The sequence below is a fragment of the Lampris incognitus genome, chromosome 17 (assembly GCF_029633865.1).
Source record: "Lampris incognitus isolate fLamInc1 chromosome 17, fLamInc1.hap2, whole genome shotgun sequence".
NCBI classification, from domain to species: domain Eukaryota; kingdom Metazoa; phylum Chordata; class Actinopteri; order Lampriformes; family Lampridae; genus Lampris; species Lampris incognitus.
The window spans coordinates 32,315,532-32,342,578 of NC_079227.1; the positions used below are offsets into that span (position 1 = coordinate 32,315,532).

General features: G+C 47.9%; 1 protein-coding gene across 1 annotated transcript in view; it reads right to left on the bottom strand.

Annotated features, from left to right (window-relative positions):
• Positions 1–1,441: 1,441 nt before the first annotated feature.
• Positions 1,442–27,047, bottom strand: part of LOC130127189 (poly [ADP-ribose] polymerase tankyrase-2) — a 36,626-nt gene continuing 11,020 nt past the window's right edge. Inside the window, exons 10-29 of the mRNA XM_056296760.1 lie at positions 26,880–26,988; positions 25,646–25,767; positions 24,540–24,631; positions 22,679–22,757; positions 21,746–21,917; positions 20,138–20,217; positions 17,444–17,589; positions 17,026–17,191; positions 15,882–16,101; positions 15,515–15,624; positions 11,826–12,014; positions 10,890–11,310; positions 6,903–6,979; positions 6,142–6,262; positions 5,773–5,870; positions 4,755–4,829; positions 4,371–4,476; positions 3,054–3,240; positions 2,336–2,492; positions 1,442–1,552 (exon numbers count right to left, since the gene is read on the bottom strand). Of these exons, the coding sequence (XP_056152735.1) occupies positions 1,490–1,552; positions 2,336–2,492; positions 3,054–3,240; positions 4,371–4,476; positions 4,755–4,829; positions 5,773–5,870; positions 6,142–6,262; positions 6,903–6,979; positions 10,890–11,310; positions 11,826–12,014; positions 15,515–15,624; positions 15,882–16,101; positions 17,026–17,191; positions 17,444–17,589; positions 20,138–20,217; positions 21,746–21,917; positions 22,679–22,757; positions 24,540–24,631; positions 25,646–25,767; positions 26,880–26,988 (2,790 nt within the window). The 3' untranslated portion in view covers positions 1,442–1,489. The remainder of the gene's footprint in view (positions 1,553–2,335; positions 2,493–3,053; positions 3,241–4,370; positions 4,477–4,754; positions 4,830–5,772; positions 5,871–6,141; positions 6,263–6,902; positions 6,980–10,889; positions 11,311–11,825; positions 12,015–15,514; positions 15,625–15,881; positions 16,102–17,025; positions 17,192–17,443; positions 17,590–20,137; positions 20,218–21,745; positions 21,918–22,678; positions 22,758–24,539; positions 24,632–25,645; positions 25,768–26,879; positions 26,989–27,047) is intronic.

The following is a 27,047-nucleotide window of genomic DNA, read 5'->3' on the forward strand; positions in this document are numbered from 1 at the left end:
TCCAAAACAACGAGTCGGTTTCAACACACACACACACACACAGACGTGTCTAGTTTGGAACGTTCATCCATCCGTTACCCGAGCCGCTTATCCCAAGTCGGGTGGCGGGGATGCTGGAGCCTATCCCAGCAGCCATTGGGCGGCAGGTGGGGAGACACCCTGGACAGGCCGCCAGACCATCACACACACACATACACACCTAGGGACAATTTAGGACAGCCAATTCACCTGATCCACATGTCCTTGGGACGACCCCCAACGTCGGACTACCCCGGGGTTCGAACCCAGGACCTTCTTGCTGTGAGGCGACCGCGCTAACCACTGCGCCACCGTGCCGCTATAGCTTTTTGGACAAAAGGCACCAACGTGGGATAGCAACACATGCCGTGTTAACGTGTTCCTCTAGACAATTTTTGCATTTGAACAATTTCTCTGTTGTCAGATTTAACTTTTTTCCCTCTCGCGTTTTTGCAATAACCATTGTCAGTAGTGTCAGTAGTGTCAGTAGCGTACCTTGTAAGGCCTTGTAAAAGTCAACAAATAAAATAAGACCGTCATCCTTTACGAAGCCACCGCAGCCAACTGCATCTAATACCAGGCGGATGTTATTGCATGTCTGCCCTTCGTGAAGCCAGCTGGAGATGTGTCGGTAATAAAACCAGGTGTGTTTTTGAATCTCTCAGTAAATACTGATGCCAGTCATTTTCCATCACTGTCAATCAAAGGCAGTCTTATCATGTGGAACTGGCACATGGGAAGGACCCGTGCGATGGACTGGCGGCCTGTCCGGGGTGTCTCCCCGCCTCCCGCCCAACGACTGCTGGGATAGGCTCCAGCATCCCGCCACCCCGACTGGGATAAGCAGCTAGGATGGATGGATTTAGAGCACCGGAGCAAGTATCGAGTGAGAAGTAGCCGGGTTCAACGCCTCGCCCTGAAACACAGGGCGTACGGCCCGAATGTAACACGATTATTGATTATTGGTGGTGATGGAACCCGTGGTTCTTCAGATACGGGACTGTTCTGACCACGGTCCCCCCCCCGCCTTCGAGCACCCCTGCGTCCAAACTAGGTAAAGACATGTGTTGGACAGAACCCATCATTTAGGAAGAGTGCTATACCTGAATGACTGGACCATAGCATTTAAAAAAGACGAAGTCGACACTCACATCATACCATGACACAACACAGAGTTCATAAAGTGCAAACTGACAAACGATAAAAAAAAACAAAAAACAAACAAACAGCAAAATGGGTGTCCGATAAAAACACAAAATGTTTTATACATTGTATAAATAAAGGTTGTTGTTTTTCTGTGCATGCAGGCAGTAAAGCAAAGGCTGTGCTGATAGGCTAAGACAGGAGCTCTCCTCTTCCGTACTTGTCTTCCTTGTCCTCCCTCCCTTTCCTCTTCATTCCTCCTCTGTGTTCCCCTTCTCTCTCTCTCTCTCTCTCTCTCTCTCTCTCTCTCTCTCTCTCTCTCTGGCGCTCATCCGTCGGTGGACGTGTCAGGTTTCATGATCTGGTAGGTGATCAGGTACTCGGGGTAGGCCTGCGGAGAACAGAAGGCGTTCACATCCGTGTCAGTGAACAGACCGAGGCCGTGTCTCACGGCCTGTCATGTGACCATATCATGTCCTGCACCATGTGACCATATCATGTCCTGTACCATGTGACCACTATGAAGCCACTGTATGGATCACCTGCCATTAGTTACACTCATGCTCTGATGGAGGCCTGTAGCTGTAGGCCGAGACGTTAGCATGTTTTGCTGGCTGAAATACATTGGTGAAAATGAGGCCCCGCCCCTGTCCTTTTCCAGATTGGTGAGTGCTGCCCTACATCCTCGGATGTGGGTTTTGCCGTCTCTCATCTTTCCCCTCATAATGGTCCACAACGCCTCTTAAGTGATGACAAGCCAATGCGCTCTGCTCTCCGACTTTAGAGCCGCGGGCAGACGCCGACAAGACGTCTGCATGTGGTTTCCCCACCTAATGACAGCCGATTGCTGGAGTGGACATCTCCTCACACTGGACTGTGAAGGAGCACTCTGCACGTACTGCCCTCACTGGCTTTAGGTACAATTTTCCCTCAACACACATCATGATTAGTTGTTGACAGCACTTTCCAAACTCAAAACTTTTTTTTTTTATTCCCCCCCCCCTTTTCTCCCGAATTGTATCTGGCCAATTACCCCACCGTTGTCCATGTTCCAACAGTGGTAAAGATCAGATTCATTCATTAATACTCATTTTTAGAAACCACTCGCAGACTATATGGCATCCTGGTGTTTTCACATAAGCTCTCTTCCTTCCCTCCGGGAGTGATTTTGTACCTGTTCTCCTCTGTAGATGACATACTCAGCCAGGGCCAGGCCATTTACGCTGGGTCTCCCGGTGACCGAGTGGTGGCCTGGAGGGGAGTGGGCCATCTTCATTGCACTGAACTGGAGGAAGGACTTGCCCAGAGTCACTCTGCAGAACAACAGGTGCCTGAGGTGGGACAAAACATGGTAAAAAGAAGTAAGCATGATGTGTGTCAAACATAAAATATATAAAGCTGCACATCTTTTTTTTTTAATTTCCTCGCCCCTTTTTTGCTTCCCAATTGTACCCGGCCAATTACCCCACTCTTCTGAGCCGTCCCGGTCACTGCTCCACCCCCTCTGCCGACCCGGGGAGGGCTGCAGACTACCACATGCCTCCTCCGATTCATGTGGAGTCGCCAGCTGCTTCTTTTCACCTGACAGTGAGGAGTTTCACCAGGGGGACGTAGCGCGTGGGAGGATCACGCTATTCCCCCCAGTCCCCCCTGAACAGGCACCCCAACCGACCAGAGGAGGCGATAGTGCAGCGACCAGGACACATACCCACATCCTGTTTCCCACCCACAGACACGGCCAATTGTGTCTGTAGGGATGCCCAACCGAGCCGGAGGTAACACGGGGATTCGAACCGGCGATCCCCATGTTGGTAGGCAACGGAATAGACCGCTGCACTACCCAGACGCCCCAAGGCTGCACAATTTAACATGAAAAGCGTGTCGTCGGTCACCTCTGGCAGACGTAGCAGGACCGGTCTTTGTGCAGGGGGCAGCCGGTCCCTCCTCCTATCCCGTAAACATACTGGTTACTCTTGGACGAGTTCTCAGCAAAGTAAATCCCTGCACCGAACATCCCCCCGATGTAGGCGTGGCGCTCGTCGAACCCCTTGTGGATGATGGCGTTCACGAACGGAGAACCTGAGAGGGCAGGATGAGAGGCGAGAGGGGTTGTAAGGCCAGACGTATTTGGTTTGGACTTTTCGTTTGGGAAAGACATGGGAAACCTGCCTCTGCCCTGATGATAACTACTCATTATTACCAAGCAATCTGCAATCACAGTGAACGACAACTTTTGAAGCCATCTCTACAATTTTAGCTAATTCTACATCAGTCTGGGTAAGAGCATTATCCAGGTACTCAAAATTTACAATTACTTTACAGTAAAGGCATTTAGCCATCAACCTTACTTTATACAGTGAGACATCAAAACATGTATTGACACGTCACTGGCAACAGTAAATTTGATCCCCAAATCAGTCAGTGTGTCCATGAACCCTTTTTGCCCAGTCACTGTACTTTGAGTGAGATTCTGAATCTCTTCTTACTCAGTGTTACACATTACTTTTGAAAAGAGTATAACCTCCATCCTAAAACATGTTAAGTATCAAGCTGTTATGACTGCCAAGATCCTCTGACTCCAGCTCACTCATTTGATATGGTACTTCCATCCATCCATGATCTGAACCCCTTATCCTGCTCTCAGGGTCACAGGGATGCTGGAGCCTATCCCAATAGTCGTTAGGCAGCAGGCGGGGAGACACCCCGGAATCACAGGGCCAACACACACATACACATATTCACACCTAGGGACAATTTAGTACGGCCGATTCACCTGACCTACATGTCTTTGGACTGTGGGAGGAAACCGGAGCAACCAGAGGAAACCCACACAGACACGGGGAGAACATGCAAACTCCACACAGAGGACGACCCGGGTCGACCCCCAAGGTTTGAACCCAGGACTTTCTTGCTGTGAGGTGACCGCACTAACCACTGCGCCACCACCGTGCTGCCTATAGTACTTCCATGTTTAGCGCAAATACTAATACATACAGTAATCAAAATCACGTTCAAAATAATGACTGTAATTGCAGAGCAAAGTGTCTACATAAAGACACAATACGTTCTAGTTTTACGTGAAATGGTATAGTATTTTGTTAGACTATGCAAGAGCATGTGTGCCTTGGAAATGTTGTGTTGATTTTGTTTGGTCTGTGCCAACTCTACTTGCGTTTCCCTTATTAAGGTGTCATGGAAGGTAGTCTGACCATGGAAGAGCATGCGCTCATTGGAGTGGTTGTGGTTCTCCTCCGACACCTCCTTCCTGCGGTGAGTGTACCTCTCCCAAAGCTTCTTGTTGCAAACTTTCTGGATCTGAAAGGTAGACGGTGTACATTGCACAGACAGACAGACAGACAGACAGACAGACAGACAGACAGACAGACAGATCTGGTGGTCACTGAACAGCGTCATCGAGTGCTGCATACCTCCCCCATAAGCACACCTATAATCCAAGTTACACGGCACTTCTCTGTAGTTTGATGATGCTCTTATCCAATAAGAACTGCAACGAGTGAGCAGGTGGACACTCAGCTAGCTTAAGCTAAATACCTCAGATTTTCAGAGATAAAGAAGGGTAACGGATAATGCACCTTGACTATGTTGTATCTGTGGAAGACCCCGCCAGCGTGGCCACCATCTCTGTGTTCTCTGATGGTACTCTGCATCTGCCCGCAGGAGAAAAAGAGCAGTTTATGACGATGACATGATAGTTGTGTGAAAAATCAGAGACTGCTTTCCCTTCCCATCCACCCCTCACTGAACATGTGGCACCTTTTCATTGCTGGACTTCTTTATATATGTTAACTGGATGGAATTGGCAGTTTTTCTATGTCAATCTGAGTGACTGAGCTGAGTAAATATATGGCATTGGAAGTCGTAAAAAAACAATTTTAATGCCTAAATGTTTACAATGTTACTTAGAAGCTACAAAGGTTTATAAAAATTTTCATATAAGTTAAATTTTACACAAGTTACGTGATTATGTCTTGGAAAAAGTGTATTCAGGTAACTTGAAGGCTTTCCTCTATACAGAAATTATTGGGCTTCTTTTCTAGCAACACACTCCCCCCCCCCCCCCCCCCAGTTGTATTCGGTCAATTAATTACCCCACTCTTCCGAGCTGTCCCGGTCGCTGCTCCACCCTCTGCCGATCCGGGGGGGGGGCTGCAGACTACCACATGCCTCCTCCGATACATGTGGAGTCGCCAGCTGCTTCTTTTCACCTGACAGTGAGGAGTTTCACCAGGGGGACGTAGCGCCTGGGAGGATCACACTATTCCCCCCAGTTCCCCCCAACAGGCGCCCCGACCGACCAGAGGAGGCGCTAGTGCAGTGACCAGGACACATACCCACATCCGGCTTCCCACCCGCAGACATGGCCGATTGTGCCTATAGGGACACCCAGCCAAGTCAGAGGTAACACGGGGATTCGAACCGCCGATCCCCGTGTTGGTAGGCAACGGAATAGACCACTACGCTACCCGGATACCCAGCAAACGCACTTTTGCGCAAAATTGCTGTCTGCCTCTCGTGAAAACACCAATGGCGCTACAGCTAGCAGGCTCAAACAGTAGCCTGGGAAATAAAGTTCAAGGTCCAAGCCCCTACCTCCTCCTCCACAGACTGGAACTCCTTGTCGTCAGCTGCCAGGTCAATGAGGATGGTCCCACTGTTAGCTGTGTTCAGCGTCAAGTATGGGTTTAAACCTAAAACAAACATAAACAACAGAACCACAATGGCGATAAGGGCAAACAGTTCACTTCCTGTATGTGACACAAGACACAGGGAAGTTGTATTGATTGAATTGTGTGGAGTGTTTGTGTTTGTGAGCATGGCTAAGTGCACGCTAGTGTGCTGGCTAGAGCGAAGAGAATGAGCGAGGGGGTGTAAAGGAGAGAGGGATGGACGATGAGAAAGAGTGAGAGACTGGGGTGTGTGTGTGTGTGTGTTTGTGTGTGTGTGTGTGCGTCCTCTCACTCTGCGGCCCGCTAATGAGCCTCTCCACTCCTTTGATGATCTTGTGTCTGTGGCCGTAGGCGTTGATCCCGATCTCCTTCAGCTCTCTATGTCCCATCTCCACTAGCACATCCAGGGTAATCTACTCAGGAGACACACGAAAGACAGACACATGAAGGCGGTGTGTGTGTGTGTGTGTGTGTGTGTGTGTGTGTGTGTGTGTGTGTGTGTGTGTGTGTGTGTTCCCCCCCCTTCCCCCCCCAATCGAATTTTGGCCAATTACCCCCCTCTGTCAATCCGGGGAGGGCTGCAGACTACCACGTCTATATGGCAATATGGGGATTTGAACCGACGATCCCTGCGTTGCTAGGCAACGGAATAGACTCTTCCGTTGCCTACCGACACGGGGATCGCCGGTTCGAATTCCCGTGTTACCCCCGGCTTGGTCAGAAGCCCCAACAGACAAAATTGGCCGTGTCTGTGGGTGGGGAGCCGGATGTGGGTACGTGTCCTGGCCGCTGCATTAGCACCTCCTCTGGTCAGTCGGGGCGCCTGTTCAGAGGGGGAGGGTGAAACTCCTCACTGTCAGGGGAAAAGAAGCGGCTGGTGACTCCACATGTATCGGAGGAGGCCTGTGGCAGTCAGCAGCCCTCCCCGGATCGACAGAGGGGGTTGGAGCAGCGACCGGGACAGCTTGGAGCTTGGAAGAGTGGGGTAATTGGCCGAGGACAATTGGGGGGGAAAACAGGGAGGGGGGGGGAGTAAAAAAAGGTTCCTTTCACCTGTTCTCTATCAAAGATCTCCAGCAGATGCTCCAGCCCCAGACTGTTGAGGAACTGACAGATACTGAGCTCCGCCCCTGGAACAACAGACACAAACAGCAAACACGTGTCATACCTGACCAAGTTTCAAGACATTTTAAGAAACTTTTCATTTGCAACTTTTCAGACTCTATTTCGCATTCTTTCATCTCAAACTCCTGAGTCCTCCTCCTTCAAGCCACCTGCCAGCTCCTCCATCTTCACAGTATCCCCACAGGGGTCCCACGCCACAAGTTAGGAGGCAACAGGCAAATTACTGACGGATACGACTCAGTGTTTTGAACCTGGATAAGCACACAGCGGCTAGTGAAAAGCAGAGGAGCCCGGGACAGATTCAGCGCTGTGACGTCACATTCAGGTCACGTGTCTCAGTCTCCTCTCCAGTAGAAACTCATCTTCCTCCTGTCACACATGGTAACACAAAGGTGGACACGTGTAAATCAGTTCTGAGGGAGAGGAAGCTGGGTGAAATTGGTATCCTTCATCAGCCCTCCGAAATTTAGATCGCTAAATAGATGTGTGTATTGAAGGGGTGACTCAGACTCTTCTTTGTCACCATACACGTTGTACTATCCATAGTCTGCTCCCTGGAAGTCGTCCGGACGTGGCCATTGTAGAAATCCCACCGGGTACAGGACACTCGCTGAAGAAACTGCTAAAGGTTCCCCTTTGCCTCATCCCCAGAAGGATTCATCTGTGGTCTGGTATCTCTTGTTGACTAGTTGTTTCCTTATGTTGGTTGCACGGTGGCCCAGTGGTTAGCACTGTCGCCTCACAGCAAGAAGATCCCGGGGTTCGAACCCCGGGGTTGTCCAACATTGGGGGGGTTGTCCTCTGTGTGGAGTTTGCATGTTCTCCCCGTGTCTGTGGTGGGTTTTCTCCGGGCGCTCCGGTTTCCCCCCACCGTCAAAAGAAACATGCATGTTAGGGTTAAAACTCCTGTCTGTGCCCCTGAGCAAGGCATGGCAGGACGAACTGGAGTTGGTCCCCGGGGGGCTGCATGGTGGCAGCCCCCTGCTCCTAGCTACACACATCACAGCTAGGGTGGGTTAATTCACAGTCACTGAATTTCCCCAAGGGAATTCATTTATTATTAATTAAATTAATTAATAAATATTTTAGTAATAAAACTAATAATGGGGATCAATAAAGGGCATTAAATTAATTAATTATGTTACTGTTGTCAGTGCCAGACCAGTTCTGCTTTACTGTATTATGCTGAAGGAAGAACTGCCGGCAGCTCAAACGTACAGCACTGACACAATTAGTCAATTGATCAATTAGATGACAGACTCAAAACTAATCAATTGAATTTTTGGTGATCAATGAATCATTTTAGTTATTTGCCAAGTAAAAATACCACACATACATGCTGAGATGTGCTTGTTTGTTTCATCATAATAAAATGACTACTTCAGGGAATACTAGGAATACTACCTGCTGGTCAGACTAAGTTTTAAAGGGTGGAGGGGAGTAATTATATGCACATCACGTGGGTGGAGGAGAGTAATTATACGCACATCACGTGGGTGCAAGGCTATCAGAACAACGTCAGTAAAAAAGGGGGTCAACACTTGCACACTTACTCTAAGCCAAAGTTTAATAATGACAACATTTCAATCAGACTTGGATCTTCCAGGAAGATCGAAACGTTGTCAGACCAAGTTTGGAGACATCGCTTTGGGCTCTGAGGAACTTGTGATAAGCATCTGTCATTTCCTGAAATGTTCCCCCTTTTTCTCCCCAGTCGTCCCCGGCCAGTTACCCCACTCTTCCGAGCCGTACCGGTCGCTGCTGCTCCACCCCCTCTGCCGATCCAGGGAGGGCTGCAGACTACCACATGCCTCCTCCAACACATGTGGAGTCACCCGCCGCTTCTTTCCACCTGACAGTGAGGAGTTTCGCCAGGGGGACGTAGCGCGTGGGAGGATCACGCTATTCCCCCCGAACAGGTGCCCTGACTGACCAGAGGAGGCGCTAGTGCAGCGACCAGGACGTATATCCGCATCCGGCTTCCCACCCGCAGACACGGCTGATTGTGTCTGTGGGGACACCCGACCAAGCCAGACGTAACACAGGGATTCGAACCTGTGATCCCCGTGTTGGTAAGCAACGGAATAGACCGCTACGCTACCCGGACACATTTGCCATTATTTTTGATATTTTATAGATTAAATGATTAATTGAGATATATGGTTGATAGATTAATTGATCATGAAAATGATTATTGGTTGTAGGGCTACAAATGTGTGACAGGTGGAGACTTATAACAACATATAACTGAGCTTGTGTGACAGGTGGAGACTTATAACAACATATAACTGAGCTTGTGTGACAGGTGGAGACTTATAACAACATATAACAGAGCTTGTGTGACAGGTGGAGACTTATAACAACATATATCTGAGCTTGTGTGACAGGTGGAGACTTATAACAACATATAACTGAGCTTGTGTGACAGGTGGAGACTTATAACAACATATATCTGAGCTTGTGTGACAGGTGGAGACTTATAACAACATATAACTGAGCTTGTGTGACAGGTGGAGACTTATAACAACATATAACTGAGCTTGTGTGACAGGTGGAGACTTATAACAACATATAACTGAGCTTGTAAAAAACTCACGATACCTCAGGACAGACGCATCCCGAGTGTCTTCTAAGATGGCGGCCATAACAGTGAAGCAGTATCTAGAGGTGGATGTACTGTCTCCGCTTATTATTCATGCTACGCTATAAAACCGAGGGCACACAACATTAAACGTAAGGGCTTCTTTAGCATTGTGGACCCGACCCCCTGCTGGTGAAAGCTGTGACCTGCTGTTTATCCTGTCCACGCCGCTTCTGTCACCGAGACAAGACGTGCATGTAAAGAGTGGGACGAGTTAAAGACCATGTTTAAGCCTCGAGGGAAACGAGATTCAGACCGTGAAAACGGGAGCTCGGCTCAGTAATACAGGATTTTTTTCAGGGGGGGAGGGCAGTGGAGGAGGAGGAGGACGAAAGAGAGAGAGAGAGAGAGACTAGGGAGGTGAAGGTGAGCTGTTCTCTTGGGGATGGAGGATTTTTTTCGGCTATCATAAATTAGATGACAAAACCTTTTATGCGTACATGCTCCACAAACCCTGCTTTAAAATGTCCCTTTTTTTGGTTTTATTCTGCACCAGCTGGGTGTCGGGGTGGGTTTGAATGAGTTGCCCCAACTTCATTTTCTCGTTAAAGCCTCCCCCGTCCCAGCTCGAGAGTCGCTCACCAACCCCACCGGCGTTGAACCTGACGACTCACCAACCCACGTAACCTGCTCCAGGATAAGAAATCCATCTCAAGACACTTCTTCTCAGCACTCGAGGGGGACACGCCACGAGCAACGTCGGCGCATCACCGCTTCTAGTCGGCACACAGCTCTCAGGGCAGCTGAGCCGTTCCCAGAGTCATAAACCTTAATTTCCCCTAAATGTTTGCACGTGGGCAGCGGTAACTCAGAGGTAGAGCGGGTCATTTGTTAACCGGCCGGTTGCCGGTCCGACTTCTCCTTGCAAAAGTGTTGTGGCGGTCCCCGAGCAATAAACCTAACCCCTAACTGCTCCCGAGGAGCTGCAGGTTACCTTGCCAGACTCCGCCGTCGGTGTATGAGTGAGTGTGTGTGTGTGTGTGTGTGTGGGTGGGTGGATGTGAGGCACTAATCAACTGTAAAAGCTCTTCGAGGGGCTGTTCCAGCTAGAAAGGCGCTGTATAAACACGGTACGTTACCATTTGACAGATTCTTGTTATCATCAGCTCAGACGAGAAGACCGTGTGACATGATACGACAATATCCACATTTTGTCCTGACACAATACAGCCGAAAGATGATAAACAATAACATTGTGTTACTGCTCAGCCCCAACTACGTGGCTAATAAAGTAGCGTTGACAACGGAGAGTAGAAGATCTGTTCTGTCCTCACCTTCCTCTTTCTTCTCGGCGCCCGGCGCCCCCTCGGTCCCCAAGAGCAGGGCGGACATTTCCGGAAATGCTGCTGCTGCCGATGCTGCCGATGCCGATGAGGATGAGGAAGAAGATGAGCCAGAACCGTCGGCAGGGACGGGGTTGACGCTGGCTGAAGGCGCTGCGGTGGCATCCAGAGTACCGGCGCTCTCTGGTGCAGAGGAGGAAGGCAGAAGGGGCGGTATGGGGCTCGAAGAGGAGGTGTTGGAAGAGGAGGAGGAGGAGGAAGACGAAGATGAGGCAGAGAGGAGAGGGGAAACTACAGCGACGGGAGGGCCCCCTGGGGCCGGGGCTGCCACGCTGATAACCTGGGGCTTGTAGCACCCCGGTAGGGCATAGGGGGGCATGGCTGCCGTCAGCAGGGCCCGGACATCGTCAGCCTGTGGGAGCAAAGGAGGAGGAAGAAGAGGTGGGAAAAGAGAGAAAGGTTGAGGAGGGCAGTCGAGGTGTTGGGAGAGAGTTTCGGGGGGGTGGGGGGGGTGGAAAGAAAGTTTTTTGTTAATCAGTATTCATATATTGACTCACCATCCATTCATTGGATAAAAGACAGGAAATAAAGGACTAAGAGAGGAGCGTACAAACGAATAACAACTTCTAGAGCTCATCCCGGGGGGAAAGAAAGGAGCAGGGAAAACAGAGAGAGAGAGAGAGAGAAGGGGTGTAAAAACAGGAGGGTGGTTGGGGGTTGTCCAGAAAGAGAACAGGGGGGGAAGGAGAGAAAATGAGAAAGCTCATCCCAAGCGTGGAAGGAGAACAAGTAAAATCAGCAGAGAACGGGAATGAGAGGGAGGGCTGGACGGCATCGAGCGGTGACGTTAGGCCAGGGAGACACAGTCGAGACAGAAAGACACGGGAGGCTGACAGGTTGTGGTCAGGCAGCAGCCAGGCCACCTACCGTGACCAGGTCCAGCGGCGACTGTCCTTCCTGGTTGCGAAGGGAAGGGTCGGCTCCGTGAGCCAGAAGGAGAGCACAGAGCTGCGTGCGGCCCTTCTGGGCGGCCTCGTGGAGCGGCGTGAACGCCCACTTGTCCGTGGCGTTGACACAGGCGTCGTACTTGATGAGAAGAGCCGCCACGTCCACGTGCTGAAAAAGAAGCACAAGCGCACAATGGCGCCTCAGATCTGTGCCTTAGTGGAAAGTTCCACTTGGTTCATAGTGGTTATGACATCTGGATATGCAATTAAGGATATAAGGTGATATTTGCTATTAACATTTTTTTCCCATCAATCGCTTTTTCAGAGCAGGTAGGACTTTGGGTTTCTAAAATGGCTTAGTTTAGTTTATTGTGTATCTGAGAGGGACAACGCACAATTTAACAACTGCACCAGAGTTAGCCGGCAGCTAATTTGCATCTGCAGTCCCAAACAACAATTAATACAGAAGTAAAAACATAACAATACATAAGAAAACTATGGGACAGGCAGACAAAGAACAATCAAGACAAAATAAAAACATGACATTACATCAGAAAACCAATCTCAATAGTTATAAGTACAATCTGATCTATTTAAAACAGTGGATATAAATAGCAATCTGGCCTGTATGACAACAACATAATGAATATGGATTTTATCTATTCAGCAACAATAAATATAATTAGTAAACTGACCTGAAACATCAATAAATTAACAATCTGACCTAAACTACTACAACAGCTATAAAAATCAATCTGGCCTACTCAATGGCAAGAATTATAAATTACACACAGTCTACGGTCATGTTGCACCTGGGCTGGACCCAGCCAGAACCCGAGGCTGCTCCCGACTAAGAAACATATAGTAACTACTCTGAATAAAAAGTGCAACAAAAACCCTGAGTGAAATCTAAAATATGTGCAAAACATTAAAGCAAGGACATTTGCTGGTGGATCTCGTTTTGGGGGAGAGCCACTCTTCTTTGGAGTCCAGACATTTCACACACTGAGAGCACTCAGTCCACTGTGAAAAAGCCCATTATACCGAGCTGTGCCTGGGGCTCTCCAGTGGCCCATGTGGGCCATTTAGACAACCTCGCCTGCTAGAGTGAGACCAAGACCTGCTATTACACTGGATCTAATCAAATGAGAGAGAGAGAGGGAGAGAGAGAGAGAGAGAGAGAGAGAGAGAGAGAGAGAGAGAGAGAGAGAGAGAGAGAGAGAGAGAGATCGTGAGAGAGCGAGAGAAAGAGAGAGAGAGAGTGAGAAAGAGAGTGAGAGAGAGTGGGAGAGAGAGTGAAAGAGTGAGCGAGAGAGCGTGAGAGAGAGTGCGAGACAGAGAGAGAGGGAGAGTGAGAAAGAGAGAGGGAGAGTGAAAGAGTGAGTGAGAGAGCATGAGAGAGAGTGCGAGACAGAGAGAGAGGGAGAGTGAGAAAGAGAGAGGGAGAGTGAAAGAGTGAGTGAGAGAGCATGAGAGAGAGTGCGAGACAGAGAGAGAGCGAGAGTAGTGGCAGTATGGCACAGTGAAAGTGAGATACTTAAAGAGTACAAGAGAGTGGGATAGCAGGGGCAGAGATGGACAGGAAGGGGGGAAAAAAAGGAAAGGGAAAGAAAAAAAAAGAAGGAAAAGGAGAAGAAAGCTCAAGTGAGGGCAAACGAGACGAGGGCCAGGAATGTGTGATGACACAAAGAACAGAAGGGGGGAGAAGAGAGAGAGAGGAAATACATGCAGGGGAGGAGAATGGAGCGGGGAACAGCGACTGAGTGGACTGTTGTCCCCATTTCAATCAGCGGACCGCTGGGATGAGATGTTTAGAGTGGTCCTCGTTTGGTGTGTGTGTGTGTGTGTGTGTGTCCATTCTGTCTCATCATCCTATGGGTCCCCTCTGAGAGCAGTGTTGAGCAGAGCCAACATCAGCCAGCCTGGATATAATCACCATCTCATCAGCCTCAACACCCCTCTCAGAGGGATGATGAGAGGGGCGCAAGTACATGAGGTGAAATGACGAAGTGTTCCTGGAACATGTGCGACTCAAGCCTGCACGGTGACAGGTTTACATGCACACCGTAGGGGCTTGTGGATATGTGTGTGTGTGCGTGTGGTTGTGTATGTACGACTGCGTAACAGTGTGTCTGTGTGGAGGAGTGAGGGTGTTTCTGTGTGGATGTACTTGAGGTATAAATCTGTGTGTGTGTGTGTGTGTGTGTGTGTGTGTGTGTATTCCTCACCAATCAGTACTGCCTTAGCTGTTGGTTCGGCTGGGTCCAAAGCGGTTCTGCCATCCGTGTCTCGGATGGCTGGCTTTGCATATGTATTCAGGTGCTTCTCAAAGAATTAGAACATTGTGGAAAAGTTCATGATTTTCTGTAATTTGATTCAAAAAGTGAAACTTTCACATATTTTAGATTCATCACATAAAGTGAAATATGTCAAGCCTCTTTTGTTTTAATCTTGATGATTACGGCTTAGAGCTCATGACAATCAAAAACCTAGTATCTCAAAATATTAGAATATTATATATTATATAAGACCAATTAAAAAAAAGGATCTATAATAGAGAAATGTCGACCTTCTGAAAAGCATGTTCATTTATGCACTCGATACTTGGTCGGGGCTCCTTTTGCACGAATTGCTGCATCAATGCGGCGTGGCATGGAGGCAGTCAGCCTGTGGCACCGCTGAGGTGTTATGGAGGCCCAGGTTGCTTTGATAGCGGCCTTCAGCTCGTCTGCATTGTTGGGTCTGGTGTCTCTCATCTTAATTTGGCCCATAAATGAACATACTTTTCAGAAGGTCGACATTTCTCTATTATAGATCCTTTTTTTTAATTGGTTTTCTGTAATATTCTAATATATTGAGATACTGGATTTTTGATTTTCATGAGCTGTAAGCCGTAATCATCAAGATGAAAACAAAAAAGGTTTGACACAGTTCACTTTATGTGTAACGAGTGTAGAATATGAAAGTTTCACTTTTTGAATTAAAGTACGGAAAATAATGAACTTTTCCACAATATTCTAAATTTTTTGAGATGCACCTGTATATACACCCTTGTGTCCAGAGTACATCCAGGGTGTATATGCGTGAGTGTGTGAATGTGTATGTCTGCACCTTTATCAGGGATATACCGATACCAGCAGGGCTGCAACAACAAATGGATGAAATCGATAATATTCGATTATAAAAATAGTTGGCAATGAATTTCATTATCGATTCGTTGGGTCTGTGTCGGTGTACGGTGTGTCGCCGAGCTGGCTACGTCACATCAGAGGCTTTGTGTCGACGCAGTTGCCCACTGGGGACCGGGGTTCGCGCCCCGGTCTCGTCAGATCCGACTATGGCCGGACTCGATGAAGCAGCAACAATTGGCAACGCTGTCTTCGGGAGGGGGGCGGAGTCTGCTTGTGTTCGTCACACGAATGTGTGTCTGTGTGTGTGGGGAAAAAGCAGTGGTTTGGCCTTGTCAGGAAAGTGGCGAGGCGTCTCCTTTGAGGCTGCCGGCTGGAGAGAGGCAGTTGCCGAACGCACACGGTACGAGGGTGGGAGTTTGAGCTAAAATAGGGATCGATCGGCCATTAAATTGGGAGAAAAAGGGAAAAATCAGAAATAAATTTATGTGTGTGTGTGTGTGTGTTTGTGCAGTGTGTGGGTTATCGTGTCTCCACTCACCCCGTATGAGGCGGCGTTGTGAAGGGGGATCAGCCCGCCTTTATCCTGGGAGTTGACCTCTGCTCCATGTTGCAATAGGTACTCAGCCACCTCCAGGTTGTTGTAACCAGCTGACACACACACACACACACACACACACACACACATAATGATTGAATACAACGAGTATCTATAGTACTGTACCGACCATGGATAACTAGACTCGCCAGCCCTTGGCTAATGGGTCGGACCCGGGTTCGCGTCCCGGCTGCCCCCCCGAATTCGCTACAGTACTATAATGTGTGTGTGTGTGGCGGGATGGAAGTGTACCCTTTAACGCTGACACTCTGTTGCTATCGGAAGTTGTGCGTTTGTGTGCATATCTTACCAGCTAGATGTAAGGGAGTGGAGTGCCTCCCCTGTGTGTCTCTGCAGTTGACGTTCTGGGGGCTGCAGAGCTTTTTGACGCGGGCCAGGCAGCCTTTTTTGGCGGCGTCCAGCAGGGCGGCGTCGCCTCTCAGCAGGTCCTGAATATCCGTGTCTGCGTCCTTCACCAGGTCCAGAGGGGTGTTGCCGTCACGGTTCTTCCTCATCGGGTCGGCACCGTGCTGCAGAAAAGGCGCCGAGATGTTAACACCAGTATAACATGTTTACTTCTTCTGATTTAACGGTTCATTCAGTGTTTCCCCCGAGAACTGTCGTGTCGTGCAGGAGTGGTGAGGTGTCAGTACGTTGTCGACCACGGAGGAGTGTCGTCGACGTTTTTGCCTGGTTTGCCTCCTTTACCCTGTTTTGTCCCCTATACCCACACTGCTGCGTGACCTCCCGCAGCCTCCTGTTACATCACACTCGCAAGCAGTCAGATTCGCCATCGTCGCCGTTGGGCCAGAAGCACACATCTGCAAGTGAGCTTTACTTCACAAGAACCGAGGCCCTCACGAGCTTTAGAGGGGCGATCGCCAACATCAGCAGACGTGGTTTTTGCCCAGCAGGGAAATTGTGTTCTTTATATAAAGCACGCGATATGAAAATACGCGTGGTCTCGTCCTGTGACGAGTCACGTTTCTGCTGTGTTGGCTGTATGATGATCTTTAGGGAAAATGAATTTGGGACATGACATGTGGTGGTCACTGACATCCATCAGTCCGGTGAACACCTCAACAACAGACGGCGCTGCGACCCTCCTGCGTGGATTTATTATGAGACGAGGGCACATCTCATGGACAAAATAATGAACAATCAGAGAGCTACAGATTATCCCGTTGAAAACCTGTGATTCTACGGTACGGTAAAATAAAACAGGTGTTGCAGGTGTTTTCCATTTCACTACAAATGAAAACACTAATATTCACATTTCACCAATATGGGGGGGGGGGGGATTACTGGACAGGTATTCAAATTTTTCTGCCACCACAGAAAACTACTGATGATACCGGAACATCTAAACACATGTCAAGTCGCTTGCTCGAGGGCACATTTCGGGTTGTTATTTATGGTGGTGTGCGAGTGCATGGGCGGATGGGTCATCCCACCTGCAGTAGCAGTTTACAAATCTCGTATTTGCCCTTGGCGGCGGCCTCGTGGAGGGGTGTGAACTTCCACAGGTCTGCCACATTGACCACGGCACCGTGGAGCACGAGGAGCTCGGCCACCTCATAGTGACCATAGGAACAGGCGTTATGGAGGGGCACCAGACCACTGGCAGGGGAGAGGAAAACGGGTGGTCAACATACTACACACCAATATGAACTTTGGTGACACCATCTCGTCTCTTTCTATCACACCTCTCTCTTAATTGCTACTCCTTCATCTTCGTCACGCTTCTGATGTTATTCGATGTGCTGCTACACCCACTCCCTTTTACCCCTCCTCATTTTATCACCTGCTCTCGTTAACCTAGCTACGGATATCGCTTCCTCTCTCTTGTCTCCCTGTCTCCTTTCCGCTCACCCTTTGTCTTTGGCGTGCACGTCGGCCCCGTGCTGCAGCAGGTACTCCACCACTGCCAGCCGGTTGTAGCCGGCGGCGAAGTGCAGCGGTGTGGACTGACGGCCCTCCACATCCCTGCAGTTCACGTTTTGAAGTGTGCACAGCTTCTGCAGAGACAGTCGCAGAAAGGCAAGAGAGAGAGAGAGAGAGAGAGAGAGAGAGATTCAAAGCCATCATCAACTGATAAGGTTGAGAAAGACTTGCCATTTCAAAATTGAAATTGAAATCAAAATCTGGGGACGTCCGTGTAGCATAGCGGTCTTTTCCGTTGCCTACCAACACGGGGATCCCGTTTCGAATCCCCGTGTTTCCTCCGGCTTGGTCGGGCGTCCCTACAGACACAACTGGTTGTGTGGGAAGCCGGATGTGGGTATGTGTCCTGGTCAGTCGGGGCGCCTGTTCGGGGGGGAAATTGGGGGGAATAGCGTGATCCTCCCACGTGCTACGTCCCCCTGGCGAAACTCCTCAGTGTCAGGTGAAAAGAAGAGGCTGGCGACTCCACATGTATCGGAGGAGGCACGTGGTAGTCTGCAGCCCTCCCCGGATTGGCAGAGGGGGTGGAGCAGTGACCAGGAAGGCTCGGAAGAGTCGGGTAAGTACAATTGGGGAGAAAAAGGGGGAATTTTTTTTTTTTAAATTCATTCATTCATTCATCTTCAGCCTCTTCTCCGGGGTCGGGTCGCGGTGGCAGCAAGCTAAGTAGGGAACTCCAGACGTCCCTCTCCCCAGCAACGTCCTCCAGCTCCTCCTGGGGGATCCCAAGGCATTCCCAAGCCAGATTGGACATGTAGTCCCTCCAGCGAGTTCTGGGTCTACCCCGGGGTCTCCTCCCAGTTGGACGTGCCCAGAAAACCTCCAGAGGAAGGTGCCCAGGAGGCATCCTAATCAGATGCCCCCCCCCCAAAAAAAAATTCAAATCTAAATTATTTTCAATTGAGTCTTCACACACTAGGGAATCAACTTGGCGGCTTGCTTAGATATTTCACTTAAAATTATACACTTCCTTTGTAAGTTTGCAGGTAAATGAATCCACCTAATTTTCATTATATGAATGCAAAGCATCTCTGACTGCAACTGTAATTCAGGGGTGTGCAAACAGACTTCACTTAAAACGACGACTAAACGTGAGGCTGTAAAAGGACCTGGACAAATTCTCATTCACACATAGTCTCCAGGATGCCAGCACTACTGCACCACTAACCGAGCTGCTCAGCGTGTTAAGACATGCAGGACAGTGAGGAACAGATGTAAGAACAATAAATCAATTCCTCTGAGTAAAGATAAAGCACTTTTTCTGATTATGTCACAGTGAGTAATCTAATGAGTCATCTGTATTGCTTTGACATGATGCTGTAATTGTTATCCCCGCCAGGCAATATTTTCTTACCGTCGTTTTATTATTATTATTATTACTTTATTGATCCCCATGGGGAAATTCTTCCTCTGCATTTAACCCATCCTAGCTGTGTGGCTAGGAGCAGTGGGCAACTGCTTTGCAGCGCCCGGGGACCAACTCCAGTTCATCTTGCCATGCCTTGCTCAGGGGCACAGACAGGAGTACTAACCCTAACATGCATGTCTTTTTGATGGTAGAAAACCCACCGCAGACACAGGGAGAACATGCAACCTCCACACAGAGAAGACCCGGGATGACCCCCCCCCAAGGTTGGACTACCCCAGGGTTCGAGCCTAGGACCTTCTTGCTGTGAGGCGACAGTGCTAACCACTGTGCTACCGTGCCGCCCAAATTCACTCACCGTTTTATAAGTGAAAGTCAATCAGCAGAGCAGCCATTGGCCTTGACTCATTTCATATCATGAAAACCGCGACGGTTAAACACATCTGAAGTCTTACCGTTGTTTTACTGCTTTAGAATGAATGAAGGTCAGTCAGCACAGCAGCCATTCACCTCCATCGATTTTTATCTCATGAAATCGTGACAGCTAAACACATCTGAAGTCATGATAGCCTGATCTCTGGCATTTCATGTCAGATTTGGTCACTCTCGCACGAGGGTCCACCTAGGAGGCTGCACATCCACAGACTGACAGGCAAAACTTTTTATTAGGTATATTTTTTTTAGCTCGAGCGCTGGATATTAAAAGCTTTTTTCCCTCCACATTTCCCATTCAGTCGAGTTGGGCACTGTGCAACATTTTATAGTGGCAGGAAAAACACACTGGATTTTCTTTTTTGTTGGACCCCCCTTTTCCTCCCCCCCTTTTCCTCCCCAATTGTATCCGGCCAATTACCCCACTCTTCTGAGCCATCCCAGATCTGCACTCTACTGAGCGCACTCCTCTGGTTTGAAATGGGTTTGAACCCACGTTGGTAATATTGCTAGCTGCGTCACTAAAGAATCTTTGGACTGAACTGAACAGACCGAGAGACATCCAGAGAAATATTAGATTTCACTTTCTGTGGACTCATCAGCTGCAAAAGAGGAACAGAGAGCTCGGGTGACAGAAACAGGAGCTATGAGTGGATGGCGAGATGAAGACTAGAGAGGAAGAGAAAGAGGGGAGACAGAACAGAGAAAGAAGGAGGTAGGAATAATGGCTGAGAAATTGTAAAATAGAGTTAGAGTAAGAAAAAAAAAATGTATTTGCATATGAGTGGAGGGTGACCAACATTTTTCTGCAAACGTCTGTTTACCTTGACAGTCTCCAGATCGCCGGACTTGGAGGCCTCCAGCAGCTGTCGGTCCATATCGGAATTCCCAATCATGACCCCCTCTAAAGAGGAATAAGGAGTTTGGCGTCACAATGAGACGACATTAAAGTGAGTCTACATAACACCTACTCTTAAACAGATGAAAGCATTGAGAAATTCCCCAGCTGCAAAGGACAGTAGACAATTTTAGTCAGTAGTTGGCAAAACAATAACACTTTCACTATCTCCACTATATTAGATGTTTCATTTGTTTTGTTTTTTGAGAAACTGAATGACCTACAATTAGGGCTGTGCAGTATGACGATCTATATTGTGTGACGATAGAAAACGTCTGTCGTTTCACGTATCGTTTATTTCGTTGTGTCACAAATCACACTCTTTACGGCAATATTTTTCGTCATCCGGACGACTCTTTCCGCTCTTTGCACAGCACAGATGCAGGCAGGAAATCTGCACGAAGGCAATACAAACAAACATGGAGGACAGTGAAGGTAAGGCAGAACGGGGTAATCCCGAACAGAAGGACTCCGACCAGCCAGGACAAAACGAGGAGCTTGTACCTAAAAGAGGGGCTACTTCTATCCTATGGACGTGGTTTGGTTATGAAAAGTCTAACGTGGACCAGAAAACCGCACTTTGCAAAATATGCCGCACGCCAGCCCCCACAACAAACACCACTGGCCTCTTTTACCACCTACACAAGAATCATGTCAAATAGTACGGAGAGAGTCTACACATGAGAGCTGCAAAAGCAGTCAAGTGCTTCTAAATCGAGTCGAGGTTCTGGATAAAAGGAGCAAAATAATCAAATATGAGTAAGCACCTTTTATTTGTCAAGAAATTAATTCAAAATGTAATAAGAAATAGGCCTTTCCATGTTGTCATTTTATATAAACTATTTATTCAATGAATTTAAAGAAAATTTGCTATATCGTGATATGTATCGCTATCGTGATGTGAAGGACTTATATCATGATATGTATTGTTATGGTGATAGAAATGACTTATATCATGATATGTATTGTTATCGTGATACGAATTATCTATATCGTGATATGTATCATTATGGTGATATGAATGACCTATATGATATGTATTGTTATAGTGACATGAAATACCTATATCATGATATGTATCGTTATCGTGATACGAATGACCTATATCATGATATGTATCGTTATGGTGATATGAATGGCCTATATGATATGTAATGTTATGGCTATATGAAATACCTATATCATGATATGTATCGTTATCATGATGTGAATGACCTATATCATGTTATGTATCGTTATGGTGATACAAATGACCTATATCGTGATATGTATCATCATCGTGATGTGAATGCTCTATATCGTGATATGATCGTTATGGCGATATGAATGTATATCTTGATATGTATCGTTATCATGATGTGAATGCTCTATATCGTGATATGTATCGTTATCATGATGTGAATGCTCTATATCGTGATATGTACGTTATCGTGATATGAATGACCTATATGGTGATGTGAGATTTTGGTCATATCGCACAGCCCTACCTACAAGAGATGAACATTTTGACACAGGAGGACATGCACACACACACCTTGCAGTATCTCCTGGACACTCTCATTGCCCAGCTGTGAGGGGGAGAATCCCTGTAGGGACATGAGGAGGGGGTCACAGCCGGAGTTGAGCAGCAGCCGGCAGGTCTGGAGGTGACCACAGTGGGCTGCGCAGTGTAACGCCGTCTGGCCCAGGTTATCTACGGCGTTCACCTGAGGAGGACAAAGAAAAGGGATTATCCTTTCATCCTCTTTGTTCCCTCCATTTCTATTTTACACCGTTGGCCGTTTTGCTGGCAGAGCGAAAACGGATGCTTGCTGGAAGCACTGGGGAGAGCTCCCATTACTGCCAGCTGGCTGCCAAGAATCAGTTTTGAGCACGGTGCACTTTTGCTCAAAGTTTTGATAGCTTTCCTCAATCTCTTTGTCACTCTAAGCACAAAAACACCAACACACACACACCCCAAGTGACCTTTCCCCCCCCCCTTTTCTCCCCAATTGTATCCACTCTTCCGAGCCGTCCCGGTCGCTGCTCCACCCCCTCTGCCAATCCAGGGAGGAATGCCGACTACCACATGCCTCCTTTGATACATGTGGAGTCACCAGCTGCTTCTTTTCACCTGACAGTGAGGAGTTTCACCAGGGAGATGTAGCGCGTGGGAGGATCACGCTATTCCCCCCCCGAACAGGCGCCCTGACCGACCAGAGGAGGCGCTAGTGTAGCGAGCAGGACACATACCCACATCCAGCTTCCCATCCGCAATTGTGTCTGTAGGGACGCCCGACCAAGCCGGAGGCAACACGGGGATTCGAACTGGGATTCCCCTGTTGGTAGGCAACGGAACAGACCGCTATGCTACCCAGACGCCTATTTCTTCATAATCTTGAAGTGGGATGGATATAATGTGTGTCCCTGATATTTACAACTTTTGAAATCGCTGCGAAATCGTTGGCATATTCTGGGCAGTTCTCACCTTGGCATCATGTTTAACCAGCACTTCAATGACGTCATTATGGGACTTCTCTGAGGCCAGGTGGAGAGGGGTCAGCATGCTGAGGGGACAGAACAACATCACAAGGAAATCTAAAACCCCAAACAGGGGGCTTTGCCCTAGTCACAAATCAAAATTCCAGACTTTTCCCCCAAGACTTCCTCCATACTAACTTGCCCCCCCCCCCCAAGACATCAACTTGTTTTATAAGACAATTTTTTTGCCTCTGTTTTGTGTGAATTATCCATTCTTTTAAACAATAATAATAATAATAATAATAATTCCAAGCCCTCAAAGAATGGCCAGTGCTAATGTGAACAAAACAGCGGAGCACATGGTTTGTCTTATTTATATTGGTAATGACTTGCATGTGTTTTGCCCTGAAGGCGGCTGACCAGCACTGCCTCTCTCCCATGATGCTGGTATCGATTTCTTTTCAGATATTTTGCACAATGCTTTAGTGTTTGACTCGGGACGTGGAGCGACCCAGGTTTTAAATTTAGGGTTTTCCAGTTATAGGCTCGGAAACAAACAACAGCCCATTTTGACAATTATTTGTTTCTGCACGACTGTGGGTGCTGATCCAGGGGAACTACCTGCGTTTTCCCCTGGCAACAACAGCTCTAATGCAATGAAAATGTGCATTTAAAAATAAAAGACAAACCCAAATCATTACGTGCTTTTTATCTCATTTACTGCCTATAACTGCACCATCAACTAAATTAATCAATGTGTTTTCTTTTCTTTAATTAAAAAAATTATTATTAAAATCATTATTATTGTTGTTGTCATTATCAAAATTATTAATAATTTGAAAATGAGAAAAACCCTTAGAAACCCAGCTGCTTGCTGGCCAGGCGGGAAAACTGAAATCCAAACAGGAAGTCAATTCAAACAAACATGAGAGAATTTGGGGTTTTTGATAAAAAGGGCACACATTTTTCTTTTTACCTTTCGTGGTTTGTGAACTTCGCTGTGTATGTATTGATTAGAGCAAGGCATCCACACATGTTCGACACTTCCACACAAATTCCCATACTTTCCATTCTCCAGGTCCATAATTCAAAACTCCATAATAAGTGTAACAGCTCCCAACATGAACATTACCAAAACATGAATGGAAAAAAAAGTTTGCACATTTGCATTTTTAAGTGGCAGCCATGTTTGAAGTCTATCACATTTGTGGGAATCTTTAATAAACCTTTTTTTTTTTTATTTTTCCCCCTTTTTCTCACCAATTGTACCTGGCCAATTACCCCACTGTTCCGAGCCATCCCGGTCACTGCTCCACCCTCTGCTGATCTGGGGGGGGGGCTGCTGACTACCACATGACTCCCCCGATACATGTGGAGTCACCAGCTGCTTCTTTTCACCTGACTGTGAGGAGTTTCGCCAGGGGGACGTAGTGCGTGGGAGGATCACGCCATTCCCCCCAGTTCCCCCTCCCCCCGAACAGGAGCCCTGACCGACCAGAGGAGGCGCTAGGCTATGTTTCTCAGCAAGCAGCATACACAGACCAAGAGAAGCACCCAGCCCGTTGTGTACTGACACTGGGTTTTCAACACAATTTGTAGCAGGACTTTTATCAACATTCTGCACAGAATTGCACATTTTTAACGAGATTTTAAGCCAAGCAATTTTCTACAGCACCCTAAATACTTTTGACAAAGTCAAGACTCGATTCTTGTGATGTCTTGGAATTGGAATTTCAATATGAATAATACCCCTTCGATAACCGGACGACATCCTCGCAGCACACCTGAGCTTGGATTTTATGTTTTACCTTGTTTTGTGAGTTCATGAGAGTCAACTGAAAGTATGTATGAGACGCTACAGTACTCACTCTTTAGTCTTTTCATTGACGTTGGCCCCTTTCCTCAGCAGTAGCTCACAAACCTGTTTCCTCTTAGGGTAGGGAGAGGTGGACGCACAGTGCTGGGGACACACACACACACACATAGATACACACACACACACACACACACATTATTTACACTTACTTACATGATTTGCTTACCTTTGTCTCTGGCTCTTACTTCCCATTTCATTTCCTATAGCTCTGACATTGCAGGGATCTTTTCCAGGCACAGCGGCTTTGACCCTGGACCTCCTTACTCTGGGTTGCTTGTATATTGTTGAGCTCTGAATTTAAGATTAGCTTACAGTTGTACTCAGTGATGGGCCCCACGGAATAAAAGCATCAGCCTTAAATATCTTCAATTTTAAAATGTAAAAAAAAAAAATGATGAAAATTAAAACATTCAACTAGGGTATGGATGAATTCATTTAATTTCTGGTCAGATTTGGAGAACTTCTTATTACACGGTGGTATTATTACTTATTCGGTTGAGTTCAGTGTAGGTGTTAAATGTTGCTAAGCCCCCCCCCCCCAGTTTTTTTCTCCCCAATTGTACCCGATACGTGTGGAGTCGCCAGCCGCTTCTTTTCACCTGACAGCGAGGAGTTTCACCAGGCGGATGTAGCGGGTGGGAGGATCACACTATTCCCCCCAGTTCCCCCTCCCCTCCCGAACAGGCACCCCGACCGACCAGAAGAGGCGCTAGTGCAGCAACCAGGACGCATAACCACATCCGGCTTCCCACCCGCAGACACGGCCAACTGTGTCTGTAGGGACGCCCGACCAAGTCGGAGGTAACACGGGGATTCAAACCGGCGATCCCCGTGTTGGTGGCGTGTTATTCCTCAGCCTTTTTGGGAGAAGTCTCCCCTTTAATCAAATTGACTGGTTCTGTACTCTCATCACTTTGGAGTTACAATCCGAATAACGGCGAATAAAATAGTGAACACCATATTTCTCCTCCCGCTCTCTCTATCTTACTTTGTCATCACAAACAGCACGTAAGCACACACACACACACACACACACACACACACACACACACACACACACACACACACACACACACACACACACACACACACACTTACCAGTGCGGTCTCGTTAGTTTGGGGATGCTTGAAGTTGATCGTCTCCAGGGTCAAGTGTTTTTTCACTCGCGCCAAGTCAGCTTCCCTTGTTGCCTGGAGCAGGGCGTGACCTCTGAACTCATCTACCAGGGAGAAAATGTTGAAGATAATGAGGTTGTGTTTACAGCACATGTGACAAGTTTTCAGAGGAAAAAAAAAGGTCCAGGTCAAAACCAAGTCGGAAAATGTTTGTGTGCAAGGTGACGGATAGATGGAAGACCAGGATGTGTGGTAAACACCGCCACCGGTTGGGTTCAGTTCCTTTCATGGTCCAAGGTGTGGAAAACTGACTTTAGCACTGCTTAGCGTTAAGGGTCCAAATCCTCACTAGCTCAGTGGGAAGAGCATGTCACCAGCGTTGTCAGCGGGGATCGCCGGTTCGAATCCCCATGTTACCTCCGACTTCGTAGGGCGTCCCTACAGACACAATTGGCCGTGTCTGCAGGTGGGAAGCCGGATGTGAGTATGTGTCCTGGTTGCTGCACTAGCGCCTCCTCTGGGCGGGGGGGGGGGGACTGGGGGGGGAATAGCGTGACCCTCCGATGTGCTCTGTCCCCCCTGGTGAAACTCCTCACTGTCAGGTGAGAAGAAGTGGCTGGCGACTCCACTTGTATCGGAGGAGGCATGTGGTAGTCTGCAGCCCTCCCCGGATCTGCAGAGGGGGTGGAGTAGCGACTGGGACGGGTCGGAAAATACGGTAATTGGCCAAGTACAATTGGGGAGAAAACCAAAATAAATAAATAAATAAAAATTGGGGAGAGAAACAAGTGGGAACCCCCCCCCCTCCCCAAAAAATTAAGCAAAGTTACAGTTTTGATCAACCAGCCAACATGGCAAGTGCATTCAATCCTATTTCTCATAACTGAATAATTTGACTCCTAGTTTTTTTTTTGAATGTAAGAGACTGACTAAAGAAGTCAACAGTATAATGGTCAAACTGTGACGGCATATAGTTAGTGCTCATTTCAACCTGTCAACAAAAGTGAAGACTAAATATGATTGTACACTAAAGCCATAAATGTGCGAGTGAGAAAATGGGTGAGATGGGATCACATAACACTATTCTGCTGCAAATCCACAGATTAACATTTTCACAGGTGAAAGAGATTACGCGGAAAAACCCCCGAGGGGCTCCTCCGGCGTTGTCAGTGTGCTGAATACTGCACAGGATATACAGTGGGGGAGGGGGACGTACATGCCAGTCTTTCTTTGAGCTGCGCAGTGGGAGCCAGGTCGATGGAACTTTTGTTGTGGCAGTTGAGGAAGGTGGGGTCAGCGCCGTAGCTCAGCAGCAGAGAGCACACCTGCACACAAGATAGGGTCACATGACAGGGCCCACGTACACCGGGGAACATGTTGCTCG